The following is a 26,166-nucleotide window of genomic DNA, read 5'->3' on the forward strand; positions in this document are numbered from 1 at the left end:
ATTATCCTTTTGATTACTGTAGTATGAAATTACAACACCTGAATAAAAAGGAAACATTTTAAGAAATAAACTGCTTCTTGACTGGACTCTGCCACTGTTGCACAGCCTTCCTTACAGCATGTGACTGTCTGCACAGACACTAAGATGACAACACGTTCACATGGACGCACACAAGGTAACCAACAATATTAGAGTGGGGGAGACTATATTTTTATCAACAGATGAGGCATTTAAAATCACAGATAAAATTTTACAGTTATGTGGAAAGACGGCGGCACTGTCTCTGTACATCAAATACAAAGGACTCAGATGCACAAGGCTTCTAAAGACAGAACCAAGTGATCACAATGGAGCCCCCAGTGCTAACAAGCCAGCCAGCGACAATGAACACATGTCCCGGTTATGTTTGTTAGAGGATCCCCCACAGGGTACACACACGGCTGTCACAATCTCCCCTCCGGGACACCAGCAAGCAAGTCCCTAACTCTTGTCTTTCACGGTCTTCATTTTTAAATATTGGTTCATGGTCAGGAATCACAGACTTCGTGAAGAAATTCCCTAACACAAATGACAAGGACCATGAAGGAAACAGAAACAACGCTGGCAGATAAAAGCAGAATCAACCAACCAAACCACTCAACAAACCTGAATTAAAAACACTGCATCCTAGAAGGCATGGTTACAATGAAAATGAGCAGCCCACAAAAGACAGCTGTTGAAAATAAAATGACAACAAAAGTCCACTGGACAACAGTTAAAGAAATGCCCCAGAAAACAGAGTAAAATGTCAGCAAGGACAACAGTAGAGAAACTTAAAGATAATCAGATGATTGGTCCAGGGGGTTCAACAGTCAACAAAGAATTTTTTTTTAAATAGGAAGTTTTTTTTAACACATATATTTTTGTCTAGAATTAATGAGCTTCGGGTTGAAAAGAGCCCACCTCAGCCCGGCCAGTGAATGATGAGAAAGTTCATCAGTGTGCAGTGAAACTTTCAAATGCTAGTCATCATCATCAACTTCAAAAATTAAAAACTGACTTTTAAAAAGCTTTTGTGGGAAGGAGAGGACAGAATCCCCACTGAGGAAGGGCAATGGGAGTGGGAGCAGGCCTCAGCACCCAACATGAGTCAGTAGTTGGGAGAAGGTTAACTGAAGCAGTCACTGGTGGCACTGCTCAAAATGCCACCAAGGATCCCAGGTGTCCTGCAGCCAGGCTGAGAGCTAGCAGCAGCAGTGATGCTCTTGAAATTTTCGTGAGAAATGGTTTCTAACTTGGAATGCATAAACACACCTAACTGATTAGCTAGCATGGAAGTAGAAGACATTTTCAGATCTATGAGGTCTCAAACCTTTATCTCCCTCGTACTCTTCCTCAGAACACCATCATGTGCCAAAATGAGAAAGTCAACTGAGGAGAAAATCATAAAACATTCAGAAAAGACTGTTGAATGCAGAAGAGGAAGCTGAAAGAAATCCCTGCCTAAGTAATGATAAACGCTGTTCACACAAAGTGTCTACCCACTGTATCTAAGGTGAAACAATCCTCATCAGAGCAGGAAGACAGGAAAGAATAGGGCATGGAGCAGGTGGGGAAACACACATAAAACTGACAGACCACCTGGTGTGTATGACAGCATACAGTGTTCCAGTATTGTCAAGAATAGCAGGTGACAAACTAAAGTGCACAAAACAGAAGCTATGATTTGTAACTGCCAGGTCAACCAAAATACCATGTAGAAGGAGAACGACTGCAGTTCAAAATATGGCTTAGCTATAAACAGAAGCATCACAGCATCACATAACCAATGAATCTTGATTCAACAAAAAACTGCAGCATGACACTGAGCAGGTGAGCAGGGGTGTGGTAGGAATGCAGAGAGCGAATTCCCTCCTCCTAAGGCAGGGAAGGAACACATGCAACCAGAACATCTCCTAACAGTGATACAGTATGTTACAGCCAAATGCAGCTGTAAACGATGACAAATAAGAACAGAAAACTAGGGCTCCAGGACACTCAGGACTGGGAGGAGGGAGCCATAGCACTGATGTGGTTCATAATTTGGTCCCATAAGCCTACCTGATTTTAAGCTAAGCTCACATATTACTTTGATTAAAATAAAAAGGCATGGGGCTGACCACCGGTTTCAGTGCTTAAAGTCTGTGCTGAATTGAAAGGCTGCATAATTCACCTACACTCAGGGTGCAGAAGGGTTTTAGCACTGTGCACTTCTTTATTCTCCTGGACAAATGAGTCAAAAAGATGGGTATAAAATAAAGCATGTTTCCTCTTTCTATAGATTCTCTAAGAAACAAATCAAGGATCTAACAGAAAAAGCCTTTATTTTAAAAATCTGGGTGTGTCATTCAAAAAGTTCCTTAGAGGAAGTATTTTAAGAAATTTTCTGATACAATAATGTATATTAAGAGACAGAAACCTATGGGACACAGCTAAGGCAGTCTTGAGAGGAAAGTTTATAGCCATGAGTGCATATATTAAAAATATTGAAAGATCCCAAATCAATGACCTAATGATACATCTCAAACTCCTAGAAAAACAAGAACAAGCAAATCCCAAAACAAATAGGAGAGAAATAATAAAAATAAGACCTGAAATCAATGAAATAGAAACCAAAAAAACCATACAAAGAATTAATGAAACAAAAAGTTGGTTCTTTGAAAAAATAAACAAGACCGATAGACCTCTGGCAAACCTGACTAAAATGAGGAGAGAAAAAACCCAAATTAGTAGAATTAGGAATGCAAAAGGGGAGATAACAACAAACACCATGGAAGTCCAGGAAATCATCAGAGACTACTTTGAGAACCTATATTCAAGTAGATTTGAAAATCTAAAAGAAATGGACAGATTTCTAGATACATATGATCATCCAAAACTGAACCAAGAGGAAATTAATCACCTGAATAGACCTGTAACACAAAACGAAATTGAAGCAGCAATCAAGAATCTCCCCAAAAAGAAAAGTCCAGGACCTGATGGATTCTCTGCTGAATTCTATCAGACCTTTAAAGAAGAACTGATACCAACCCTCCTTAAACTGTTCCACGAAATAGAAAGGGAAGGAAAACTGCCTAACACATTTTATGAAGTCAGTATTACACTTATCCCAAAACCAGGCAAAGACACCTCCAAAAAGGAGAACTATAGGCCAATCTCCTTAATGAACATTGATGCAAAAATCCTCAACAAAATAATGGCAAACCGAATTCAGCAACACATCAAAAAGATTATTCACCACAACCAAGTAGGCTTCATCCCAGGGATGCAGGGGTGGTTCAACATACGAAAATCAATAAATGTAATAAACCACATTAACAGAAACAAAGACAAAAACCACTTGATCATCTCAATAGATGCAGAAAAAGCCTTTGATAAAATCCAACATCATTTCATGATAAAAGCTCTAAGAAAACTAGGAATAGAAGGAAAGTTCCTCAACATTATAAAAGCTATATATGACAAACCTACAGCCAGCATTATATTTAATGGAGAAAAACTAAAACCATTCCCTCTAAAATCAGGAACCAGACAAGGATGCCCACTATCTCCACTCCTATTCAACATAGTACTGGAATTCCTAGCCAGAGCAATTAGGCAAGAAGAAGGAATAAAAGCAATACAAATAGGTAAAGAAACTGTCAAAATATCCCTATTTGCAGACGACATGATCCTATACCTTAAAGACCCAAAAAACTCTACTCAGAAGCTTCTAGACATCATCAATAGCTATAGCAAGGTAGCAGGGTATAAAATCAACATAGAAAAATCATTAGCATTTCTATACACTAACAATGAGCAAACGGAAAAAGAATGTATGAAAACAATTCCATTTACAATAGCCTCAAAAAAAATCAAATACCTAGGTGTAAACCTAACAAAAGATGTGAAAGACCTCTACAAGGAAAACTATACACTTCTGAAGAAAGAGATTGAGGAAGACTATAGAAAGTGGAGAGATCTCCCATGCTCATGGATTGGTAGAATCAACATAGTAAAAATGTCAGTACTCCCAAAAGTAATCTATATGTTTAATGCAATTTCCATCAAAATTCCAATGACATTCATTAAAGAGATTGAAAAATCTACTGTTAAATTTATATGGAAACACAAGAGGCCACGAATAGCCAAGGCAATACTCAGTCAAAAGAACAATGCAGGAGGTATCACAATACCTGACTTCAAACTATATTACAAAGCAATAACAATAAAAACAGCATGGTACTGGCACAAAAACAGACATGAAGACCAGTGGAACCGAATAGAGGACCCAGATATGAAGCCACACAACTATAACCAACTTATCTTTGACAAAGGAGCTAAAAATATACGATGGAGAAATAGCAGCCTCTTCAACAAAAACTGCTGGGAAAACTGGTTAGCAGTCTGAAAAAACGGAAACTAGATCCATGTATATCACCCTATACCAAGATTAACTCAAAATGGATCAAGGATCTTAATATCAGACCCCAAACTCTTAAGTTGATACAAGAAAGAGTAGGTAATACTCTGGAGTTAGTAGGTATAGGTAAGAACTTTCTCAATGAAACCCCAGCAGCACAGCAACTAAGAGATAGCATAGATAAATGGGACCTCATAAAGCTAAAAAGCTTCTGTTCATCAAAAGAAATGGTCTCTAAACTGAAGAGAACACCCACAGAGTGGGAGAAAATATTTGCCAATTATACATCAGACAAAGGACTGATAACCAGAATATACAGGGAACTTAAAAAACTAAATTCTCCCAAAACTAATGAACCAATAAAGAAATGGGCACATGAACTAAACAGAACTTTCTCAAAAGAAGAAATTCAAATGGCCAGAAAAAACATGAAAAAATGCTCACCATCTCTAGCAATAAAGGAAATGCAAAATAAAACCACGCTAAGATTCCACCTCACCCCTGTTAGAATAGCCATCATCAGCAACACCACCAACAACAGGTGTCGGCGAGGATGTGGGGAAAAAGGAACCCTCTTACACTGTTGGTGGGAATGTAGACTAGTACAACCACTCTGGAAAAAAATTTGGAGGCTACTTAAAAAGCTGGACATCGATCTACCATTTGATCCAGCAATACCACTCTTGGGGATATACCCAAAAGACTGTTACTCCAGAGGCACCTGCATATCCATGTTTATTGCGGCACTATTCACAATAGCCAAGTTATGGAAACAGCCAAGATGCCCCACCACTGACGAATGGATTAAGAAAATGTGGTATCTATACACAATGGAATTTTATGCAGCCCTGAAGAAGAACGAAATGTTATCATTCGCTGGTAAATGGATGGAATTGGAGAACATCATTCTGAGTGAGGTTAGCCTGGCTCAAAAGACCAAAAATCGTATGTTCTCCCTCATATGTGGACATTAGATCAAGGGCAAACACAACAATGGGATTGGACTATGAGCACAGGATAAAAGCGAGAGCACACAAGGAAGGGGTGAGGATAGGTAAGACGCCTAAAAAACTAGCTAGCATTTGTTGTCCTTAACGCAGAGAAACTAAAGCAGATACCTTAAAGCAACTGAGGCCAATAGGAAAAGGGGAACAGGTACTAGAGAAAAGGTTAGATCAAAAAGAATTAACCTAGAAGGTAACACCCTCGCACAGGAAATCAATGTGAGTCAATGCCCTGTATAGCTATCCTTATCTCAACCAGCAAAACCCCTTGTTCCTTCCTATTATTGCTTATACTCTCTCTACAACAAAATTAGAAATAAGGGCAAAATAGTTTCTGCTGGGTATTGGGCGGGGGGAGAGGGAGGGGGCGGAGTGGGTGGTAAGGGAGGGGGTGGGGGCAGGGGGGAGAAATGAACCAAGCCTAGTATGCACATATGAATAATAAAAGAAAAATGAAAAAAAAAATAATAAAGACATTCATTAATGTTAAAAAATTAATTAATTAATTAATTTTAATGGATACATTAAAAAAAAGGATCTAACAGAAAAAGCCTTTATTTTAAAAATCTGGGTGTGTCATTCAAAAAGTTCCTTAGAGGAAGTATTTTAAGAAATTTTCTGATACAATAATGTATATTAAGAGACAGAAATCTGAGAAAAAGTTTTACTCTGACACTTAAATAGGTGTAATAAATTCATTATTAACAGACAAATGATGAGAGGTTGTAACAACCCAAGATATTCCAATTGACATTGTTTAAGTTTTTAAATTCAAAATTGTCAGTTGCAGTGGATAATATAAGTAGGAAGAATATAAAGAAAAAATGTAAAAAGCACTAACTTCAGAACGTTTTCTAAGAAACATGCTCCTATCATGCACTGAAATCGCTGATGTTTTCCCATAAATGATCTTTCTTCAGAGTCCCACTTGGTGCTTTCACTTGTTACACAGCATTTTACTTTTTGGCCTGTCTCTAACCCTCTATAGACTGTCAGCTCAGCACAGCATGGTACAGTTTCTCCTGTGCATTGCTGTGCACACCCCTACACTGTTGGCCTAATGCCTGACACAGGGGAAACACACATTTCTAAAGTCAGTGAACAAACATGCAGTTTGACTTCCATGTCCTTCACCTCTCTTAGATCCCCATTTTGCTGGTAAAGACAACGTCCACATAGGAGACAACTTAACAACCCACACATAGGAGGAAGGGGCACTGGTACCTTTCAATGAGTGTTCCGTTCTGGATCATCCACACATCACAGTATGTCCGAGACACAAGCATGGCAGCAATCAGTATCAAATATCCTGTCTAAAATAAGCCAGGCACAGTAAACCCAATGTACTTTACAAAGTTCAAAAAAAAAATATCACTTTGGTAACATTTTTGGCTTCAAAATTCAAAGCTTTATTCATTCTTGCGTAATACAGTTGGGCTACATTTGACCTATAGTCAAATTAAATATACTTTAAAAGGAACTTAAAAGTATAATATAAACGTAAGAGGCTTTACAGACCATTTACTCTTTCTCATCCAAAATTGAAAAGTGAATCCCACGGAGTTCAACTGACTTGTCTTCCTACACATAGTCAATGACAGAAGCTAGAAGTATGAGTTAGATGACCTGAATCAACCTATAGTCATCCTTTTATTTTTAATACACAACTTTAGTGGTGAAAAATGACAATAATGGTTAAAACATATTTAAACACCTAACAGATTAAAATCTCAAATTGTACCAACTAGAATAAATTTGGTTCAATTTGAATGTAAATATTTTTGGCTTTTTTCCTTTCTTTGCTTTGAGGAATGTGAATTAACTCATCTAATCAGGCAAAGACAAAGACTACCCCATTATTTCTTCTAGAACTTCTCAAGGACACACCGCTGAGGGGAAGGGAAGAACAAGCACCGAGTGACCGAGGACAGGCCTGTTTTTTTCGAGCTACAGCACTTACGGAACACTCTATCCTTGTCTTCCTATTGCTTGAAAAGTTTACACTTAAAAATCTTAACAATGGGAAGCGGTATGTTTTCAGAAGATAAATTTGGCAGAAAAGACTCAAAATGAGATCCTGGAAGCAAGACTAATTAACGAACACTATCCTATCCAGGTAAGAACAGGAGCAAACACGATCGGGCTCAGGGGTTGAACAGCTGCGGCATGGTGAGGAGACAAAGGTTCTGGTTCTGGTTGGGAGAACGCTAGGGAGTAAAGATGATGAAAGCACATATTTCAGTAACCGTTAGAAGTGTTCATCGAAACCAATAAGATAATCTGGATAAAAGGGTACACGAAAAACTAATAAAATTTTACTTCAACCAAATCACTTGCTGAACCATCTGGGGTATCTTAAGAAGCAGCACTCAAACAAATCTCATTTCACTGACTGGTCACATCTCAACATAATAAAAGCCTTGCCTTTTAAATGAGTCTTGTTTTTGCTCAGAGTATTTACCTATTATAAAGGCGAGCATTAGGAAGCTGCACTGAGGAGTTCCAGCATCTCACATGAACAGAATGGAAACTTAGAAAACACTGCTGAGTAGAATGCGTGTACGCCAGAGGATTGTCAGTCAAATTAATCACCTTCTTTACCTACACACAAAACACTCCCCCATAGCATCATGATTGTTATAATCTCATGAATCTTCAAAGTCGAACAGGTAACATCATCATTTCATAAGACTTACCTCTTTACAGAATGTTCTAGGGACCATGATTTTCAGGATCTGTGAGAGCCTTGACAAAAGCACACTGTCCACCACAGCTCGCTCTTTTTTCCCTTCTTTCTACGTGGAGGGGAGGAAAAAAGACCTTTTAAGATAATACAGCAATTAGAGAGCCATGTTTTATCCAAGTCAACGTGTAGAACATCCATCAGGATGGACACCCACTGACAAAGCACAGACTTGTGCTCTTCCCATTCAACACGCTTCCAAGAAAACAGGCCAAGAAACTGAGCAAGGCCGTGAGGCATGAGTGCTGGAAGTTGGGCGGCACACGCAGAAGTAACAAGTACAAAACACCATGAGAAGGCGCGCTTGAAGTTTTCCAGGAACAGCAGAGTGGCCAGTCTGCACACAGTTACGAGAAAGGTGTAGAAGTGGGGAGGTCAGAGGGACAGGTAAGAAGCAGGAAGTGGCTACTGACTTCTACTACTGCCCACTTGTCGATTACCAGAAGGCTTATTGAACACCTTGAACAGGACTTTACCTGACATCAAGGACTGAGATTTTAGATTCCTAGAATTATCATCTACCATTTCCAATCGGCAATGTGCCAACCTGCCCTCTCCTCTTCTTAAATTCAAAGGTAGACAAGGTTTCTAGCCTAACGTAGTTCTCACTCTCACAGGGAAACACATAAAAGTAAGCCAGCAAAAAGCCATCCCAGATAGACGAGGCAGTGTCATAAGAGAGAACGGTTCAGACATGGTGACCCTAAAGAGCTTTTGACATTTAAGCTGAAACAGAGTGAAGCTATGGGGTTATTTGGGAGAAAGGGAGCAACAGGAGGGTGAGGCACAAGGAACACCAAGCACAAAACCCAGTGCTGGAACAGAACTGGTGCGCACATGCCACAGCAAGACCACAGCACAGGGAACAAAGTCAGAAAAGCTAGGCAGGGCCTGTAAAGCACAGCCTAGAAGCCACAGTATAATGGACAATTTGCTATCAGTGTAGAAGGATTGAGATAAGATAACCCCATTGCCCTTAAAGTCGTCCTTGTTTTCAATGGGTCCATGAAAACAAAGTGCAAAGTGACAGCATCACAGCCCATGGTACAAAGTGACACCAGCGGCCCGTGGCCCTGTGGCAGGGAAGATTTACTATTTTAGCCTTGGACTGTCCAGGCAAGAGAAGCTTCCTAGAAAAGGCAAGAGCTCTAGAACCTCTCTCCACCTAGCCCTTTCCAAACCCATGATCACAGCTCATTTCTTGGGTTAATATGCAAATGTGCTTTAATTAAATTAGTATCTAAGTTGGTGAATGTCAGGTCTAATTGGGTTTAGTACTGAATTAAAATACTACTTTCTGTATGCCGGACATGCTAAGTGCTTTGTACACAGACCTCTAATAAGCAGACCCTGCAGATAGGTCATAATGCCCACTACACAGCCTAAGGCGCTGTGTGTACAGGGTTGCACAGGAAGGTTCAGGACACTCAGCCCCTGATGGCAGCACAGACCCAGAAGGTTGCCAACCATGTCTCACAGATGCGCTCATTCTCTCCACAGAAGCCTACTTGACCCAAGCTCCAGATGAGGACACACCACTACAGACAACAAACCTTATTCACAGCCTGTTTAGCTGAGCTAGCCTACTTACTTCAAGCCAAACCTTACAACTTCAACCTAAATCTCCATTTGTATTTCCCCAAACTCAGAAAATAAAGGAAGAAAAAAAATAAAGAGCAGCAATACACAAGCAACTGCCTTTAAAAATAAAGTTAAAGCTGATTGCCAGTGGCACACGCCTGTAATCCTACCCACTTGGGAGGCTGAGATCAGGAGGATCACAGTTTGAAGCCAGTCTAGTCAAAAAAAAAGTTTGCAAGACCCCATCTCAACAGAAAAAAACACTGGGTACAATGGCATTCACCTGTCGTCCCACTATGCAGGAAGCATAAATAGGAGGATCCTGGTGCAGCCAGCCTGGGCAAAATTCAAGAGGGAGGAGGGAAAAAAATGTTAAGAGAATGAAAACTACTGAAACGTCCATTTATATATAAGTATGACATAATGCCCTGTAAGGTGTGAGTAACAGGTGGTAGAGAAAGAGTAAGTGATGCCAGGGTGAAACCCCCTTGGACTATCAATATACACTACTGAAAAAAAGGAGGACAGGAGGGTAAAACAGGTCTTTTGCAGTGGTGGGTATTGCGGGGAGCAGAACATAAGGAAAAGGTGAAGGAGGGTGAACATGGTGGGTATATTTTGCAAACAGAAGAATGAAACCTGTTAAAAATGTTTTAAGAAGGGGATAAGGGGAATGGTGGAGGGGGTGAATCTAACTAAGATCTATGATAAGCACATATGCAAATGTCACAATGTATCCCTGTACACCTGCTGTAGTACAATATATAGTGCAAAATATGTAGTATAGTATATAATACATAGTAACATATAATATTACAGAGTGTTATTATATGCTAATAATAAAAAATAAAAGGCATTACACTGGGAAAAGTAGAATGATGCGTGTAAGTCACGTAAGTGGATTTATAAAACTTCTATGCATATAAAATAATTCTACTTATATTGTTTATGGAGATACATATGCAGACCAATACATTCAATAATGTAATAATACACACAGGAATGTTGAATACCAAACCCAGCATGGTATTTTGAATTTAGTACTGTGCACTATATCAAATTAAATGAATATTTAAATAAAATAAACTACCTATGCTGTTTTCTGTCTCAACTCTGCCTATCTTGCAACATTCTCACCCCACCCCCTCTCAGACATTGTGATTATGAAAAATTTCAATGAGAAACAATCCTTTTCAAATTGCATTCTCATATTCACTGTTGAAAACTTTTAAAATTCTAGTGAACAAGTATCAGAAGCCTACACTTGCCACTGGAGATACAAACTGCCAATATCTAAATGCATCTACCAGAGTCCGTTTAAGCACGTGTGCCTCTATGTGTGCACTTCCTAACCTCTACGTGTGCAATCAGCGCACGGCTGTGACCTTTGTTGCCAGTCATTTCATCTGACTTAAGTTTATCTTGCTCACACCAACACAATCTGCAAATAAGTATGTACAAAAACAAAATCCTACACAGCACTTGGGAAGAGGACAAAACAAGGGAAATGAACCAGGCTGTCTTAGAATGTGCAGATGTGACGACATACAGACAGAAGAGATGCTGGCGACAGAGGTGGCAGAAGACTGGGAAAGAGAGATGATGGAACAAAGAACAAAATGTCGACCTGATCTCCAGAATGTTCAGGGATTACAGAGACACTACTAGAGGGTTGGGAGACTTGAGACACTAGTCAGCAGGAGCCAGCTGAGCTCACTGGAAGTGCCATAAGCTATTCTAATTTCCTCCTTTGCTAAACACACAGTACTAGGACATGAGTGGGCTTGCAGAAGGTATGGACTAATCTTACTTTCCATGGTACTGGGGTTTGACCTCAGGGCCCTGGGCTTGCTCTTCTACTTGCTGAGTCACACCCACAGCCCTTGTTGATTTCAGTTTATCTGTCACATAGGTCTCAGGCTTTTATCCAAGGTCAGCCTCAGACCTCAATCCTCCTACTACACCTCCCATATAGCTGGAATTTAATTTTAATAACTGCCATGTATCTTGAGCCAAGAACAATGCCAGGCATTGAGGGGCCATTTATTAATAAAAGGATTAAGAAATGAATCAAGGATTTGAGGCTTCCTTTTCCAATCGTCTTTTTCTTAGCAAATACTAATTGTACAAAGGATTTCCTTGTGTTATTATCTTACATGCAAATATGCAAATAATGTACTTTGATCAAATTTACCCTTCTCTTCTTAAACCCTCTCACCCCTCTATTAAAAACAAAACAACCTTAACAGTCTCGTTCTACTCTCATACATGCAAATTAGTACCTGATCATAGTTGTCCTCCTCTTCCCTCTCCTTCTGCACTCCCCCTCACTGGTACTCACCCCCAAACAGAACCCATTTCACACTCTGCTGCTCATTTTATGGACTGGATTTCATGTGTGAGAGACTGCACTGTCTCTCAGTCTGGCTTATTTCCCCTCAACATGATCATCTCCAGTTCCAACCGCTGTCCTGAAAAGACAGAATTCCATTCTTCTTCATGGCTGAATAATACTTCATTGTGTCTATGTGCCACATTTTCTTCATCTATTCATTGGTTTCTGGGCACCTAGGCTGATTTCATCTTTTGGTTATTGTGAATACATGTTTGAGTAGGTAAATCCTTTGGATGTTCTCGGGAGTGGTATTACTGGATCACATGGCAGTTCTATTTGTAGTTTTTAAGGAGCCTCCCTCCCTACTGATGTCCATTGTGTATAAGGGTCCCTTTGCCCCTGCAGCCTCACCAGCATGTGTTGCTGTTTGTTTTCTTAATGACAGCCATTCTGACTGGGGTGAGAGAGAATCTCAATGGTGTTTGATTTGCATTTTTTCACGGTTAAAAAATGTTGAACACTTCTTCATATATTTACCAGACTTCTTTTGAAAACTGTTCATTTGTCCATTTACTAACTGGATTAATTTTCTTTTGGTGTCTAATTTTTTGAGCTCCACATATTCCGGATTAACCCTTTATCCAATACATAACTGAGAAAGACTTTCTTCCATTCTATAGGTCATTTCTTGATCCTGGTCATTTTTTCCTTTGATGTGCAGAAGCTTTTTAATTTGATGCAATCCCATTTGTCAATTCTCATTTCATTTCCTGAGCAATTGGGATTCTATTTGGAAAAGTGTGACCTAGGAACTGATGTCGTCAAAGCTTTCCACCGGTTTTCCTTTAGCAGTTTCAAAAGTTCTGGTTTTACTTTAAGATTTTTCATGCATGTGGAATTGGTTTGTGCCAGGGTGAGAGACTGGGGTCTAGTACAGTCTTCTACATATGGAAATCTAGTTTTCCCAGCACCATTCTTGAAGGGTCTGTCTTTTTTTCTAACGTATGTTTTTGGCACCTTTGACAAAAATCAGATGGCTGTGGCTGTGTGGGCTTATTTCTGCACCTTCTGTTCTACTGCAGTGGTCTCTGTGTCCGTTTTGTGGCTGTGCCACGCTGTCTTTGCTATTTTGGCTCTGTACTATAGTCCGAAGTCAGGTATTGTCATACCTCCAGCGTTGCTATTTGTGCTCAGGATTGTTTTGGCTACTCAGGGTCTTTTATGCTTCCAAATGAATCTTAGGATAGAATTTTCAATTTCTGTGAAGAATGACCTTGGAATTTTGATGGGATTCATCAAATCTGTAGATCACTTTGGGTAATATAGCCATTTTCACAATGTTGATTCTGCCAATCCATGAGCATGGGTGGTCTTTCCATCCTCCAGTGGCTCCCTCAGTCTCTTTCTGCGTGTTTTATAGTTTTCATTGTAGAAGCCTTTTAAAACCTAGATTAGGTTTATCCTAAGTATTCAGATTTTAGGCTATTGTGCATGGGCTTGTTTCCATCAGCCTGCTCATTACTGGTCTATAGAAAAGACACTGACTTTTTAATTTTGATTTTGTATCCTGCAACTTTGCCACAAGTGTTCATCAGCTCTAAGAGTTTTTTGGTGGAGTATCTAGGATCTTAGTAAGTTTAGGATCATATCATCTGCAAATTCTTATAAATTTATAAAATTCTTATAAAGTTTATAAAATTAGAGTGGACTTAAATGGAGAAATAAGAACCAAATTCTGACATGGTTGGATCCAGTCACAGTCAAATAAACCCTAATGTTGAAACCCACAAAGATGGGGTGAGGTGAGAGTAGAGTAATCCTCTAGACTTCGTCAACACAGCGATTTTCAGAAAGAGAAGGCAAATTAAACTTGTAGATAACACCTTGTACTTCACAGACTAGACATAAGAGAGCCACTGAAAATTACACTAAGGGAATAGCCATTAAGTACAATAAGGTAACATATCCAATGACAGATTAGTCTTTACTTAAAGGAAATCAAATGAATTACCATATGACCTGAAATTCTACTGCAAGGTATACACTACCTCAGAAAAATGAAAATATACCTCCACCCAAAAACTGGTAGAAAAACATTCATAGTAGCATTATCCATAACAGTCAAAAATGGAAGCAGCTTAAATGTCCTTCACCTGATGCATGAATAAATAAAATGCAGTATATATCTTTCAGCAAAAAAAAAAAGAACATCATACAGATATAGCAAAGCCCAGATCGACCCTGAAGACATTATGCTAAGTGAAAGGCAGCAGGCTGCACAGTGCTAGTCTATGAAAGGCCCAGGAAGGAAGTCAACAGAGACAGAAGTATATGAGTGGTTGCCAGGGGCTAAAGGAAGAGAGTGATGTAGAATGACTGCTGCGGGGTAGGGACTTTATTCTAAAATTAGACAGTGCTGATAGCCATTCAAGTCTGTGACTATACTAATAACTACTGAGTTACACCCTTAAAAGGGTAAATATTATAGTTTGTAGACTGTATCTCAATAAAGCTGTTATTAAAGAAATAAATCACCTGATGAACACAAGACGTGGGAGATCTGTCAACAGAGCTGTTCATCAGAAAGATACTTGAAGGTTACAATCTGCAATTACCTTACCTAATGTAAACAACAGCTACAACTAAATGAATAGAAGCAGAGTTAGGCTGAATGCTAGCAATATGGTGTTCCTGTCAAGGAGTGAGTAATGCTGATGTACTCCATGCTAGGTAACCCACATTTGGGCCAAGTACCTTCTATTCTAAGCACAATGTCTAGGGAAACTAGTATACATCCAAAAAAGGTATATAGAATTGAAAAAGGATTAAAGACCATGTCGCATACAAAATAGCTGAAGGTATAATTACTTAGTAAGAGGGTAAAAAAACCTCAGAGGACACAAGTGCCTTCAAATATATGTGTTGCTACAAATACATAATACAGTCAATCAGTAAGAAGCTAGAGGGATGTCAGGCATGGTGGCACAAACCTGCAATCCCAGCTCTTGGGAGCTGAGGGAAGAGGACCAAGAGTTTGAGGCCAGCTTTGTCTATATAGCCTGACCCTCTTTCAAAAAATTTAAATTAAAAACAGAAAAGAAAGAAACTAGAGGGTGAGGAGTTACATCTCATGGTGGGTTAAAACAAGCAGAACTCCACCTCCTCAGAACTGTGTTCTCCACGAGTGAACACTCAAAAACACTAGAAGACAGCTATCAGAATGACATTTCATGAAGAGTTCCTATAATATGCAGTAGACTGCAAGTGACATTTTTAAGTTCCTTTCTAATTCTAAAATTCTATGATCTTATCTAATTCAAAATTATAAAACAAAATAAATGAAATAAATGTATGGAATCCCAAAAAGTAGATGATTGAAAAGTTTTACCTCATTGTTCTGTAATGGTGGTTTTCCACTTTTCTTACTGCAGAGGAAAGAAAAGGAGAGAGCTTTACTTTATTTGCAAAGTGTTGTCACCATTAAAATTATCCTAAGATGTCAAAAAGAATGTACCAAATCTCCACATGGGTGTTTTCTTTTTCATCCTCCTGAGACAAAACCTGCTAAGAATAGCCCAGGTGCCTCTATGTTGTTTCGTTCTGTTCGTTTGTTTTGTTGTTGCTTTGGGGGGACAGGGACTGAACCCAGGGCCTCTTGCACGCCTGACAAGCACCGCATCCCTGTCCTCCAGTTGCCTCTATACAAGCTGAGTGTCCCCTACCTTAAAAAGATGCTCGGGACCAGAGTGTTTCAGATATCAGAGTTTTTCAGATTTTGGAGTATTTCATATACTGTACTGGTTGAGTTTCCCAAATCTAAAAATCCACGGGGCTCAAAGTTTCAGATTTCAGACTTTCAGATTCGGCATGCTCACCTCTAATAAGTATTTTTACAGAAAATGACGAGTAAATGTTAACTGCTACTATTATAAGACATGTTATGCTGGTAACTTTCACACACGTGTGTAAAGCACATACACACATTTTACAAATCCTCCCATGCAAAGGGGAAATCTGTCTCTCCTTGTTGAAAATAAATTTGGTCCTGTGAACTGTTTTGGCCAATGCGACATTAGCAAAGTGACTCCAACAAAGTTACTCAGACTTTTCATTGACATGACAAACAACTTAAGGGAGGAAAGACTTGTTTTGGCTCCTGGTTTCAGTCCATTACAGCAGCAGGACATGGTGGAGCAGGCATCTCACTCTGGCGGCCAGGAAGCAGAGAGAGAGAATGCCTACAGTCCTGGGCTCACTCCTTCTTCCCCTTTTACTCCACACAGATACCCAGCCTATGCATGACGCTGCCTAGCTAAAGAGAGTTTCCCCTGGCCAGTCCTCTCTGGAAACGCCCTCACACACACCCAGTGTGCTTTACTCATCTCCTAGACACTTCTCAATCCAGTCGGGTTGACAATGAAGATTCATTACCACATTAGAAAAATGTTCGCTGCTGGGAATCCTTCCACAATCACTTGAGCAACCCCAGGACAGTCTCCTAAAGGATGAGCAGACGTGGGTCCTTTCCACATTACAAATGAGGAAGCTGGCATGGAAGGAGTGGTAGCCAAGTTCATGTTCTGACTAATCCAAGCCACCTCCAGGCTTAGTCTTCTTAAAACACACTGCCATGGTACTCTGTGCATCTACATAACAGTGAGCACATTTCTAATTTCTTGCTTGATGCGTATTTTCTTCCAACCAATTTGTAGTAGCTTCTGGTCTCATGGAACTAGTGTACTGGAATCAACACCAGTGAGTGGAACACAGAGAAAGCAAGTTAGGGCAAAATTCAAACTGTGATACTGGCCCAACAAAAATTTAGCCAACCAGATGGAAGCCGTAGAGCACTGTCCCTCACAGCACTCTGCAAAAGGCAGCAACATCCAGTTTGTTATACCCCTCCATCACATGGTGCTCAAGAACTTCACAACTTGGCTCTGGCCCCTTTTCCAGGCTCATCCCTGGTCACTCAGCATGAATGCTCTGTGCTCCCCTTACCTTAGATTCAACTGCATGGAATTACAAATACCTGACCATTGTCCATTCACAAGGTGGCAGTGTCACATGCTTCCACGAGTACCACATGCTCGCTGACACCCACCATGTCTTCCATGCTACTGCTAAAGGCGATTCTTCCTCAGTCGCCAGCTTGCTTCCTGCTTGCCTTTAAAACTCAGCACTTCTTGGATTAGAGTACCTGCCTGTGTCAGGTAGTCCAGAATGACCTGCTTACATCATCAACTCTGATGATTCACTGTGCTCCTCCACTCCAAAACTGTGCCTTAGGATCATAAAGTCATGGTGACCCTGTCTTAGAAGGCTTCTCTGTCCATTTTCTCCCCTCAAACAGCTTTAGGTAGTCTCTGTACCCCCCTCACCTGGACAGTACACCTGGCCCTCCTCTGCTGGAAAGGAGCCCTGTCTTGTTCATCTTTGTAGCACCCCTGCCTAAAACTGTCCAGCACCCAGTAGGTACTTCTCAAACTTACACCTGGTTTTGCCTTCTAAATTTATTCTCACTCAGGATGTCAGTAAAGTTCCCTTCGATTTTTTTTTAATGTTTAAGGGACATTTAATTGAATCAGTCTAAGACTTTCAAAGTCTGTCTACAAAGCAAAAAGAATCTAAGCGAGCAGACCTGCTAGACCCACCTCTGGGCAGCCTGCCAGAGCTGGGGCTGTGGGCTCCTGAAACAAGTGAATGAGCAGCTTCCTACTCAAGTAATCTGACGCATGCAGGATGCAACATTTTCATGGCACCCACAGGACGAGACAACTGGTAAAGGTTCAAAATAAATGCTCAGAAATTCAGCTACCTCTGAATCCACTTTCAAAGGAAAAAGAAAAGAAGATGTTATATGTGGATTTCTCCTAATGCCTGGATGTTTCCACTGAGTGGACTGCCTTATCCAATGCCACATTAAAAGACCCTTACCTGATCACAAATGACTCCACTCACCACTAAAGTGCTTCAAAATACACCATGTATGCATAGAGCAAATTCTGAAGAGTCTTGTGATTGCCCAGGTAGCATAATCTGATTTTAATACCATCATAAGGATGAAGATCTGGAAGTGGACAGCTGAGGCCTATGGTACAAACATACTAAAAGCCAAATGCTAACAATACGCATGTCTAGAAATATTGATACAGGTTTCTAACAGATTTTCCTATAAAGCAAATGACATGTAAAACTAAGTCAGTCACACACTAAGTCAAACACTTGAGGAGCCTCTTATGACAAACCCAGGGCCTCACCCAAAACTTGCTTTCCACATGCAATTCTTTCATAGACCAAATCTCACTCTTGTAAATGTCCTCAGTGGTGGCAATTTTTCATCTTTTAGGGGAAGACTGCATTTTTTAAATGCAGTTGAAGTCATGTCATAAAAGTTAGGAGGCTGTGGTAAACGCTGATTGTTTCATCCACTGGAACTACAGACGATCTTAGAAGTACAGTCATTGTGAAAACAGGGCAAGCAGGGAAGAAGCTAGCAAAGCAATTCAGAGCACAGAGTGAAGATGAGGAACTATCTCAGTGAGCAGTCTTAAGTAAGAACAAAGTATGCAGGGTCTTCATTGCAGCACAAAGGATGGTTAAAAACCACTAACTTAGAATAATTAAATAAATGGACACTGTGAAGTAAGAATCTGAAGGCAAAAATTCTACAAAGCTGTATGAAGCCCTGCAGACTCATCAGGTCTGTCGTAAGAGAGTCAGAGATTAACAGGAATAGTACTTGCCATCAAGTACAACAAAATTAACTGGAGAGAACAAGAGACAGAGAGAGAGAGACAGAGAGAGAGAGAGAGAAGAAAGACAAATAGGAGCAAAAATTTAAATAAAAAACAGACAACAGAAAGATAAAGAAAAACTAAAAATTGAATTATTGAAAAAGTAGTACATTTTATAAATTCATGACAAGACTGATCCAAAGGAAAGGCTACATAACCAACATTTGAAATGACCGATATGTGACAAGCAACTCCCACCAAAATATCAACATGCTGATTCCCAAACTGATAGACTAGCAATCCCAGTGCAGGAGTTGACAACTGAGGCATTCTGTTTGTTTACAAGATTCACAAATAGGGTTACCTTGCTGCTACTAATAAAATAGGATTCCTTTATCCACATGCTCAAGACCTTTAGAATAAAGGGAGAATGTCACATGAAGCATCTCTTAAGGGGAATCTGGGCGCATGGCTAACGATGACTGCATAACTGAAAACTAGGAAAGACGACAAGTGTCAGCCTCCTGTCTAACCACCTGTGCGCATGGTGGTTGGAACCCTCAGAAACACTGTTTCAGTGGGAACCTAAAGGGTACAAATGATGAGACATGCTAGTGCAAAAGCTGGGCCAAAAACCTGGAAAACATTTTTAAATGACCCACACATTAAATAATGTTTACAAAATGAAAAAACTCTTATGTTTACATAATTGTGAACTAACTGAAAAGCTGCTAGGGTAAAGAACTCTCAGCTACCTTTCATCTAGATTTCCTAATTAAAATTTTACTGCATTGCTTTATTATTTTCTCTCTCTGCTCTTCCCCTCTCTCTATACACACAATTTTCTCTAAACCATCTGAGAGTAAGGGACCCTTAAATACCTCAGTGTTTATTTCCTAAGATCAAGGACTTTCTCTGATATAACACAGTACATCAACACGAGGAATTGAACCCTGATACAATGCTATGAGCTCACTTACTGACCTTATTCAAATTTTTCCAGCAGTCCCAATACTACCCTTCCTACCCTGTGACAACCCTTCCTTTCTGCTGCAACCAATTTCATCACTCTCCAATTTGTCTCTCCAGTGTTTCTGTTTGTACAGAATAAGCAAAGGTGTTCGAACATCCCTGTAGCACTCTGTGACAATCAAATGATTCCCGCAGTCATTAAATCTAACTTCCTGATGCAATATGATGGATTCATAGGTAAACCAAGAACGACATCTTCAATAAAGTGCTACTAAAGGATGTTTTGTTGGGCTGGCTGAGAATTTAACTGGAAAAGTGGTGTTGAAATGTTAAAACACAGATTCTCTTTCAATCATCTGTGAGTTTCTTCACAGCAAAAATCTTGCCTGATTTAATTTTTAATCTCCCCCAAATAAACTGGTTTTGTCTTTTACCACTGTAAGATCCATTTAGGAAAGAGACCACCTTACTTATCACTGTGTCCTGAGCACCTAGAACTTCAATGTCAAGTTAACCGAGATACAGACTTGGATCCTATCCCTCAATGTTTGAGGACAGAGCCTCATAACCATCTCTACTGAACTCTGACAGGCTGCACCTCTGGGTCCCTCTAAACAGTTCCTTTTTTCCACCTACTGATTTGCCTCCTCCTGCCTTGTTCTGGAATGAAGAAAATATCTGATTCTACTCAATTTCTTCTTTTATTGCTTTGTTTCTAAGCTCACTTCCACAATATACAAAAGAATAACTGTAAACTGAATTTACAGTCACAGGTTTTAATCTGATGCTGACATGCACTATTTTTACAAGCAAGGTAAAAGCACGAATACAAAGGGAATTCAACAGTGTGCTAATCCTGCCTGTGTGTATCTTAGGTGTATTAGTTGTAAGCTGCGCCCTAACTGCAGAGATATTAAAATATCACCAGTGGATATTAGAATAAATGACATACAGTAGGTGTTTCTTCCTTTCCTTTTTCAGATTTCAAGCTTTCTGTGGTCCATATTAACTTTTTATCATGTGAAATGTTTAATATTTAAAACAATGAAGCATTAGGAGAGAAATTTTAACTTCTTAGCTCTAGTGCTGTTCCCTAAATTACAATAATCACTGCCTTTTTCCTTAAGAGACACCATTTCTCAATGCTGCTCACTTCACAGGTTTAGGTTGTACAAACACTTGAGAAACAGTGCCATAAAATGCAGCATGCTAACTAAACTATTATTTACCTAGAAAAGCTGCTGCATTCCACATAGTGCATTTATTTTTAATGCCAACATATGTGAAATATTAAGGAGTCAAAGTAATTTACACACTGAGTCAATCATACAATCCACTTTCATGTCTATATCATGGTACCAGGACAGAGGTGGGAATGCTGCTGACTAGACTTTGGCGAGCTTTGTTTTCAAATTTATTAACGTCATTAAATTAATTTATTAATTTTCATTAAGTTGCACTCACTCAAGTCTGCCAACCTAGAAAAACGACAAGAAATGTAGATTTTAAAAAATACCTTTTAGCACATTCACAGTTATTTCCAACCAGGGCTCAGAAAGCCTTAGTGTCTGTAACAGTTCGCACTGAAGAGCACAACTACCAGCCAGCCAAGGCAATATTCCTGACAGACGTGCACAACAAAAGTGACACTCAGAAAAGAATGCTATCATTGTTCTTAAGCAAGGACTTGGTGTCTAATTTTTGTAGAAGTATCATAAATGCTATTTTAAACAACTAACATTCCATAAAATCTCTCCAAAAGAAATACTACAGAAATACCATTTTGAATAAAATTTTATTTAATCTGCCATACATAACTCCAAAGAAAATGCAGAAGATTCTTCCTCTGAGTAACTCCAATTACACTGTTGCAACAGATTAGAAGGTGATGCCCCTCATCAGGTCTTGAGTGGGTTTAATGAAGATCCTGGGGAAAAGTACTATCTATTTTTCTCCATGGACAATATGGTGTGGTCACTTAGAAGGATGGGGAAAATTCTAGGTGCAAGCATGACTTCACAACTAAAAGGATCATGGGAGCTCTCTAAACCTTATTACTATGCTACAGGGCATTTCATGTTAGACCAAACAGGGATTCTTTGCTTCTCCTATGCCACATACAGCTCTAGGTTTTCATCTTCACTCCATTACCAGAAAATAAAGACCGTTTTCTGCTGGCTCCAAGAGAAACATCACAAAACAGGACTCTGGCCCAGTACAGATGAGACTATGGATAGTGCCAGGTCTGTAATCAGGAGTCAATATAATACCCAAAGGGTGTCAACTAAGACAAAGGTCAGGGTGGTGTGAGTACACTGTTTTCTAAGTACACTTAGTCCTATCCAATAAAGCCTAACTTACTGGGAAAATGTGCAGAAAAATACTTATTAAATATACAGTACAAGAAAGTTGTAGGAGAAAGTGGCATGCCCAAACAAAGAAAAGTATAAAGACAACACTGACCAGCACCCAGGTTTAAAAATAAAACTAAGCACAACAAATTGAGGGAGAGGAAGGGACGAATGTTAGCAAAGCATACTTGACTGTCATAAAAATGAATGTAACTTATGCTATTGTAACTTATGCTTAGGATGCACAGGGCAAGTGACAATTCTGCTCTATTCTGTGTCAATGAGACTGCACTTTGGACACTGAACTCAAATCACCTCTGCAACAAGTGGAACAAAAACAGTATCATGTTTGGAAGTCAGAAACTGAAAAAATACAGAAGCCTGAAACTGTATCAACTAAACTAACTTAAACCCATTTCCAACTCTGAGAGTTAATGATTCTGCCAGCTTACAAAGGCTTCATTAGGGAGCTTTTCACAGCCATATTTCAAGAAATTTTTAGGAAGACAACCATTTTTGGATATTTTGCTGTCCCGCAAGCATGGAGACAGCCTATGAGTTGAACACTGGGTTAGCCCATGTTATGTTTAATCCTCACACAGGGGCTAAACAACTACTATTATCTCTGTGTGTGCTGAGGCCCAAAGAGGTTGAAGGAATGGACCAAGGCCACAGATCTAGTAAACGGCTAACTAAAAATGTGAACCCATCTCTGACTACTAAGACCACACTTTTCCACTACACCAAGCTACCCTCTAGTCAAGATGAAGCTGACTCACTCTGAGGACATACGCTAAGGACAGGATGCTGGAACACAAGAGACACCTGCATGCCCTTGTTCATTATGGCATTATTCTTAAGAGCTAAAATATGGAATCTGTAGGGCCTGAAATCAGAAGAATGCATAAAGAAAATGTGGAATGTGTATACAACGGAGTACTACTCAGTCATAGAAGAGTCAAATCCTGTCATTTGGAAGAAAACGGATGGAACTCTAGGGCATCATGGTAAGCAAAGTAGGCTAGACACAGAAAGACAAGGATCACACACCTTTGGTCATACGTGAACGCAAACAGAAGAGTGGAAAGGATGACTGAGCAGGACTACTTAGGGGCTGAGACGGGTGCTGGGATAAGGGGTGTAGGATAGTAGAGACCTGGGTAGAAGAGTGATAGGACATGATCAATGTACAAAGTATGCACAGTGAAATATCTCAGTGATCCCTATTAAATTGTGTTGATAATTATAATAAAAACGCATCAGTAGAAAAGCGGGAAAAAGACCAAGCTGCTGCATAAAGTTCACTCTTGCAAATGTATAAACCACATTCAAGTTAATCTCTCCACGTTATTTCAAAGGCAGAAAAAAATTAAACATGCAGTAAGTAGTGGATAATCCTACTAGCACTCACTCAGTCTCTCAAGTAGGCACAGCTCTTAAAAAGTAATCTGTGTAGCTCCACACTGTTTATATCCTTTCCACAATCACCGAAGAAATTCTTAAGTTTCCAACTCATTCATGCTATTTCTGGCAATTTATTCCAAAGAAATTATTCCACAGTGACAAAAATGTTCAGTCACAAAAAAATACACTACTATGTATAAAAATTCAAGGAGCAACCTAAATACCCAATATCAATGCCTGATAAAGCCATGCAGAGGAATGCTGATGTGTTCTTTAAAAGCACAGGCATGAAGGTCACGCAGAAACATGGGGAGGATTTACACTCTAAATGAAAACAGCAAAACATGTAGTTATAACTATGTAAAGTGCATATAAATAAGGACTGTGTGAAGCTAAAAAAGTATGTTTTATGGTTTTGAAATTATGAATAGTATTTGTCTTTAATATTTGCACTGTTAATATCAAAGATAGGTTACAGGCATGGTGGCACTAGGAGGTGTAATCCCAACATTTGGTAGGCAGAGGATCCTGAGTTCAAGGCCAGCCTAGACAACATAGCCTAACCATCTCAAAAGAAAAAAAGAAAAGAAAGAAGAAAAAATCAAGGGTTAGAGATGTAGATCTGGCTCAGTGCTTGCCTAGCATGCACAAGGCCCTGGGTGAAAGCCCTGGATGAAGTTATAATAATAATGATACTTCTATAATTTTCTGAGATTACAAACAGGAAGCATAGGTCCAGTTCCTAAAGAGCTCCTAATATACTTAAAGAGACAACATTTACACCTGTAGCAAGAAAAATTTTTTATTTAAAGCAACAGTAACCATAGTCAGGCAGTCACTCAAGAAAGGTTTTCTGAGGGCCCACTGTGTGCCAGCCACTGTTCCAGCCACTAGGGCTATAACAATGAACAGGAGGGAAAAAAATTCCTTCCCTCACCAAGCTTATATCCTCGAAGCTCAGAAATATGATAAACAAGTGTACGGTGAGGACAGTAAGTAAAATAAATAGCACATTTGAAAATGAAAAGGCTGAGAAAAGAAAAGCCAGAAGGTGGACAGAGCATGTGTAGACGATGCTATTTTAGACTGAGAGGCAACAGGTTTCACTAACATGTCTGATGAAAGAGTAAAGAGAGGAGGGCATAAGGGATGGGGCATCTGGGAAAGAGCCCTTTAGGCAGGGGAACAACAAACACCAAAGCCCTGAAAAGAATACTTGGCCAAAGATGCTCCCGTGCTAAACTGGGAAGCGTAATTAATTAAACAACCAGTACCCAGTGGCTCCCAGCAGATGAAACAGCTACAGTTCTTGATGCTGTTCTGGGCCTGATCTGCCTCAGCTGGGTTCTGTAAGCAGCTGCTTTTTAGCACTGGTCACATGGCATATCCTTGTATTCTAGGGTTCCACACAGGGCCAGCCATCACATCTACTCATGGTTCACCTTAAGAGCCACATGCAACTCCAACCCCTCACATGACTCAGGCTTACAGTTTGCAAACACTCGGTGGACCTGTGCGGTTGTTGTGCTCAGTGAAGCCATATAGAGCTTGCTTTGAAGGGTAACGATGAACCTGAAGTTCACAGGAGAGTTAGAGAGTTAGAGGGCTAGTGGGAAGGGACAGCAAGGAGTGGAAGGAAGCCTGAGGACTTTCAAATGTTAAAGAAAAGGCTCTGCAACCAACAGGCCACAAGACTGAAACTCAGCGCAAAAAAAAAATAGCCCCCAGATCTCCAGCAGGGGCAGTGTCCAAGGAATTGGCCAAGTAAAAGAATTTTAAAATGTTCGCTAAACTGGGATATAATCCCTGCCACTGCACCCATGTTCAACCAGAATCTTCTACAATGCCTGTTTTGTGTGTCGTGCTTTGAAAGAACTCTAGGCAGATATCAGAGGCAGGCTCAGAAGACTAGATGTAAGAGGGATGTAAATTAGAGCAGAAGCAAAGAAGCACGAGGTGACTAAGAGAAACACAAACACCAAAAACTCCTCGGAAATGTGTGGAGGAAGAAAGTGCGTCAGCATTTGTAGGCGGGACTTTAAGAAGAAGACAGGATAAAGGTGTACCTGGATCACCCAGCTGGGTTTTACCCATAGAGGCACTGAGTAATGAAGCCAGCAGGGCACCTGCATGCTTGCTTTGGAAGGTCACAGGGGGTACTCATCGTCTGCACCCCGTAGAGAGCTAAATACCTCAGAAGGGTATCCTTCAAGGATGCTAAGAGGTGACGAACAGAGGATACCAAGAGAGAAATTCCAGGTGTGGCTGACAGCATGGCTGAGGCCCCAAAGCCAGGAACGAAAATAACCTCTCAAAGAGCAGCGCAAAAGCCGGCCCACTTGGAACAGAGCACCTACTGGCAGACAGTACATAGAAGATTAGACAGGTAAGATGAGACTAGATCGAGGAAGGCTCTGAAACCCAGGAGGAGAAATCTGAACTTTATTTCACAAGCACTGATGGGTAGGGAAAGAAACTGGTTTGTTCTATTTTGTGTGTTTTGCTTGTTGGTTTAAGATAATAAAATACAGTGGCAACATAGACTGATATGCGTTCTAAAACTGGTTCATTGATTGCCCACTACCCAGTCAAGTTATATAGACTGTCAGGTACACAACC

The 26,166-nt window shown here is 40.0% G+C and overlaps 1 protein-coding gene across 1 annotated transcript in view; it reads right to left on the reverse strand.

Moving 5' to 3' along the window:
* Positions 1–26,166, reverse strand: part of Abcd3 (ATP binding cassette subfamily D member 3) — a 61,071-nt gene that overhangs the window by 31,178 nt on the left and 3,727 nt on the right. Inside the window, exons 2-4 of the mRNA XM_020163936.2 lie at positions 15,472–15,508; positions 8,121–8,219; positions 6,649–6,737 (exon numbers count right to left, since the gene is read on the reverse strand). Of these exons, the coding sequence (XP_020019525.2) occupies positions 6,649–6,737; positions 8,121–8,219; positions 15,472–15,508 (225 nt within the window). The remainder of the gene's footprint in view (positions 1–6,648; positions 6,738–8,120; positions 8,220–15,471; positions 15,509–26,166) is intronic.

Source organism: Castor canadensis, chromosome 12 (assembly GCF_047511655.1).
Source record: "Castor canadensis chromosome 12, mCasCan1.hap1v2, whole genome shotgun sequence".
Classification (NCBI taxonomy): domain Eukaryota; kingdom Metazoa; phylum Chordata; class Mammalia; order Rodentia; family Castoridae; genus Castor; species Castor canadensis.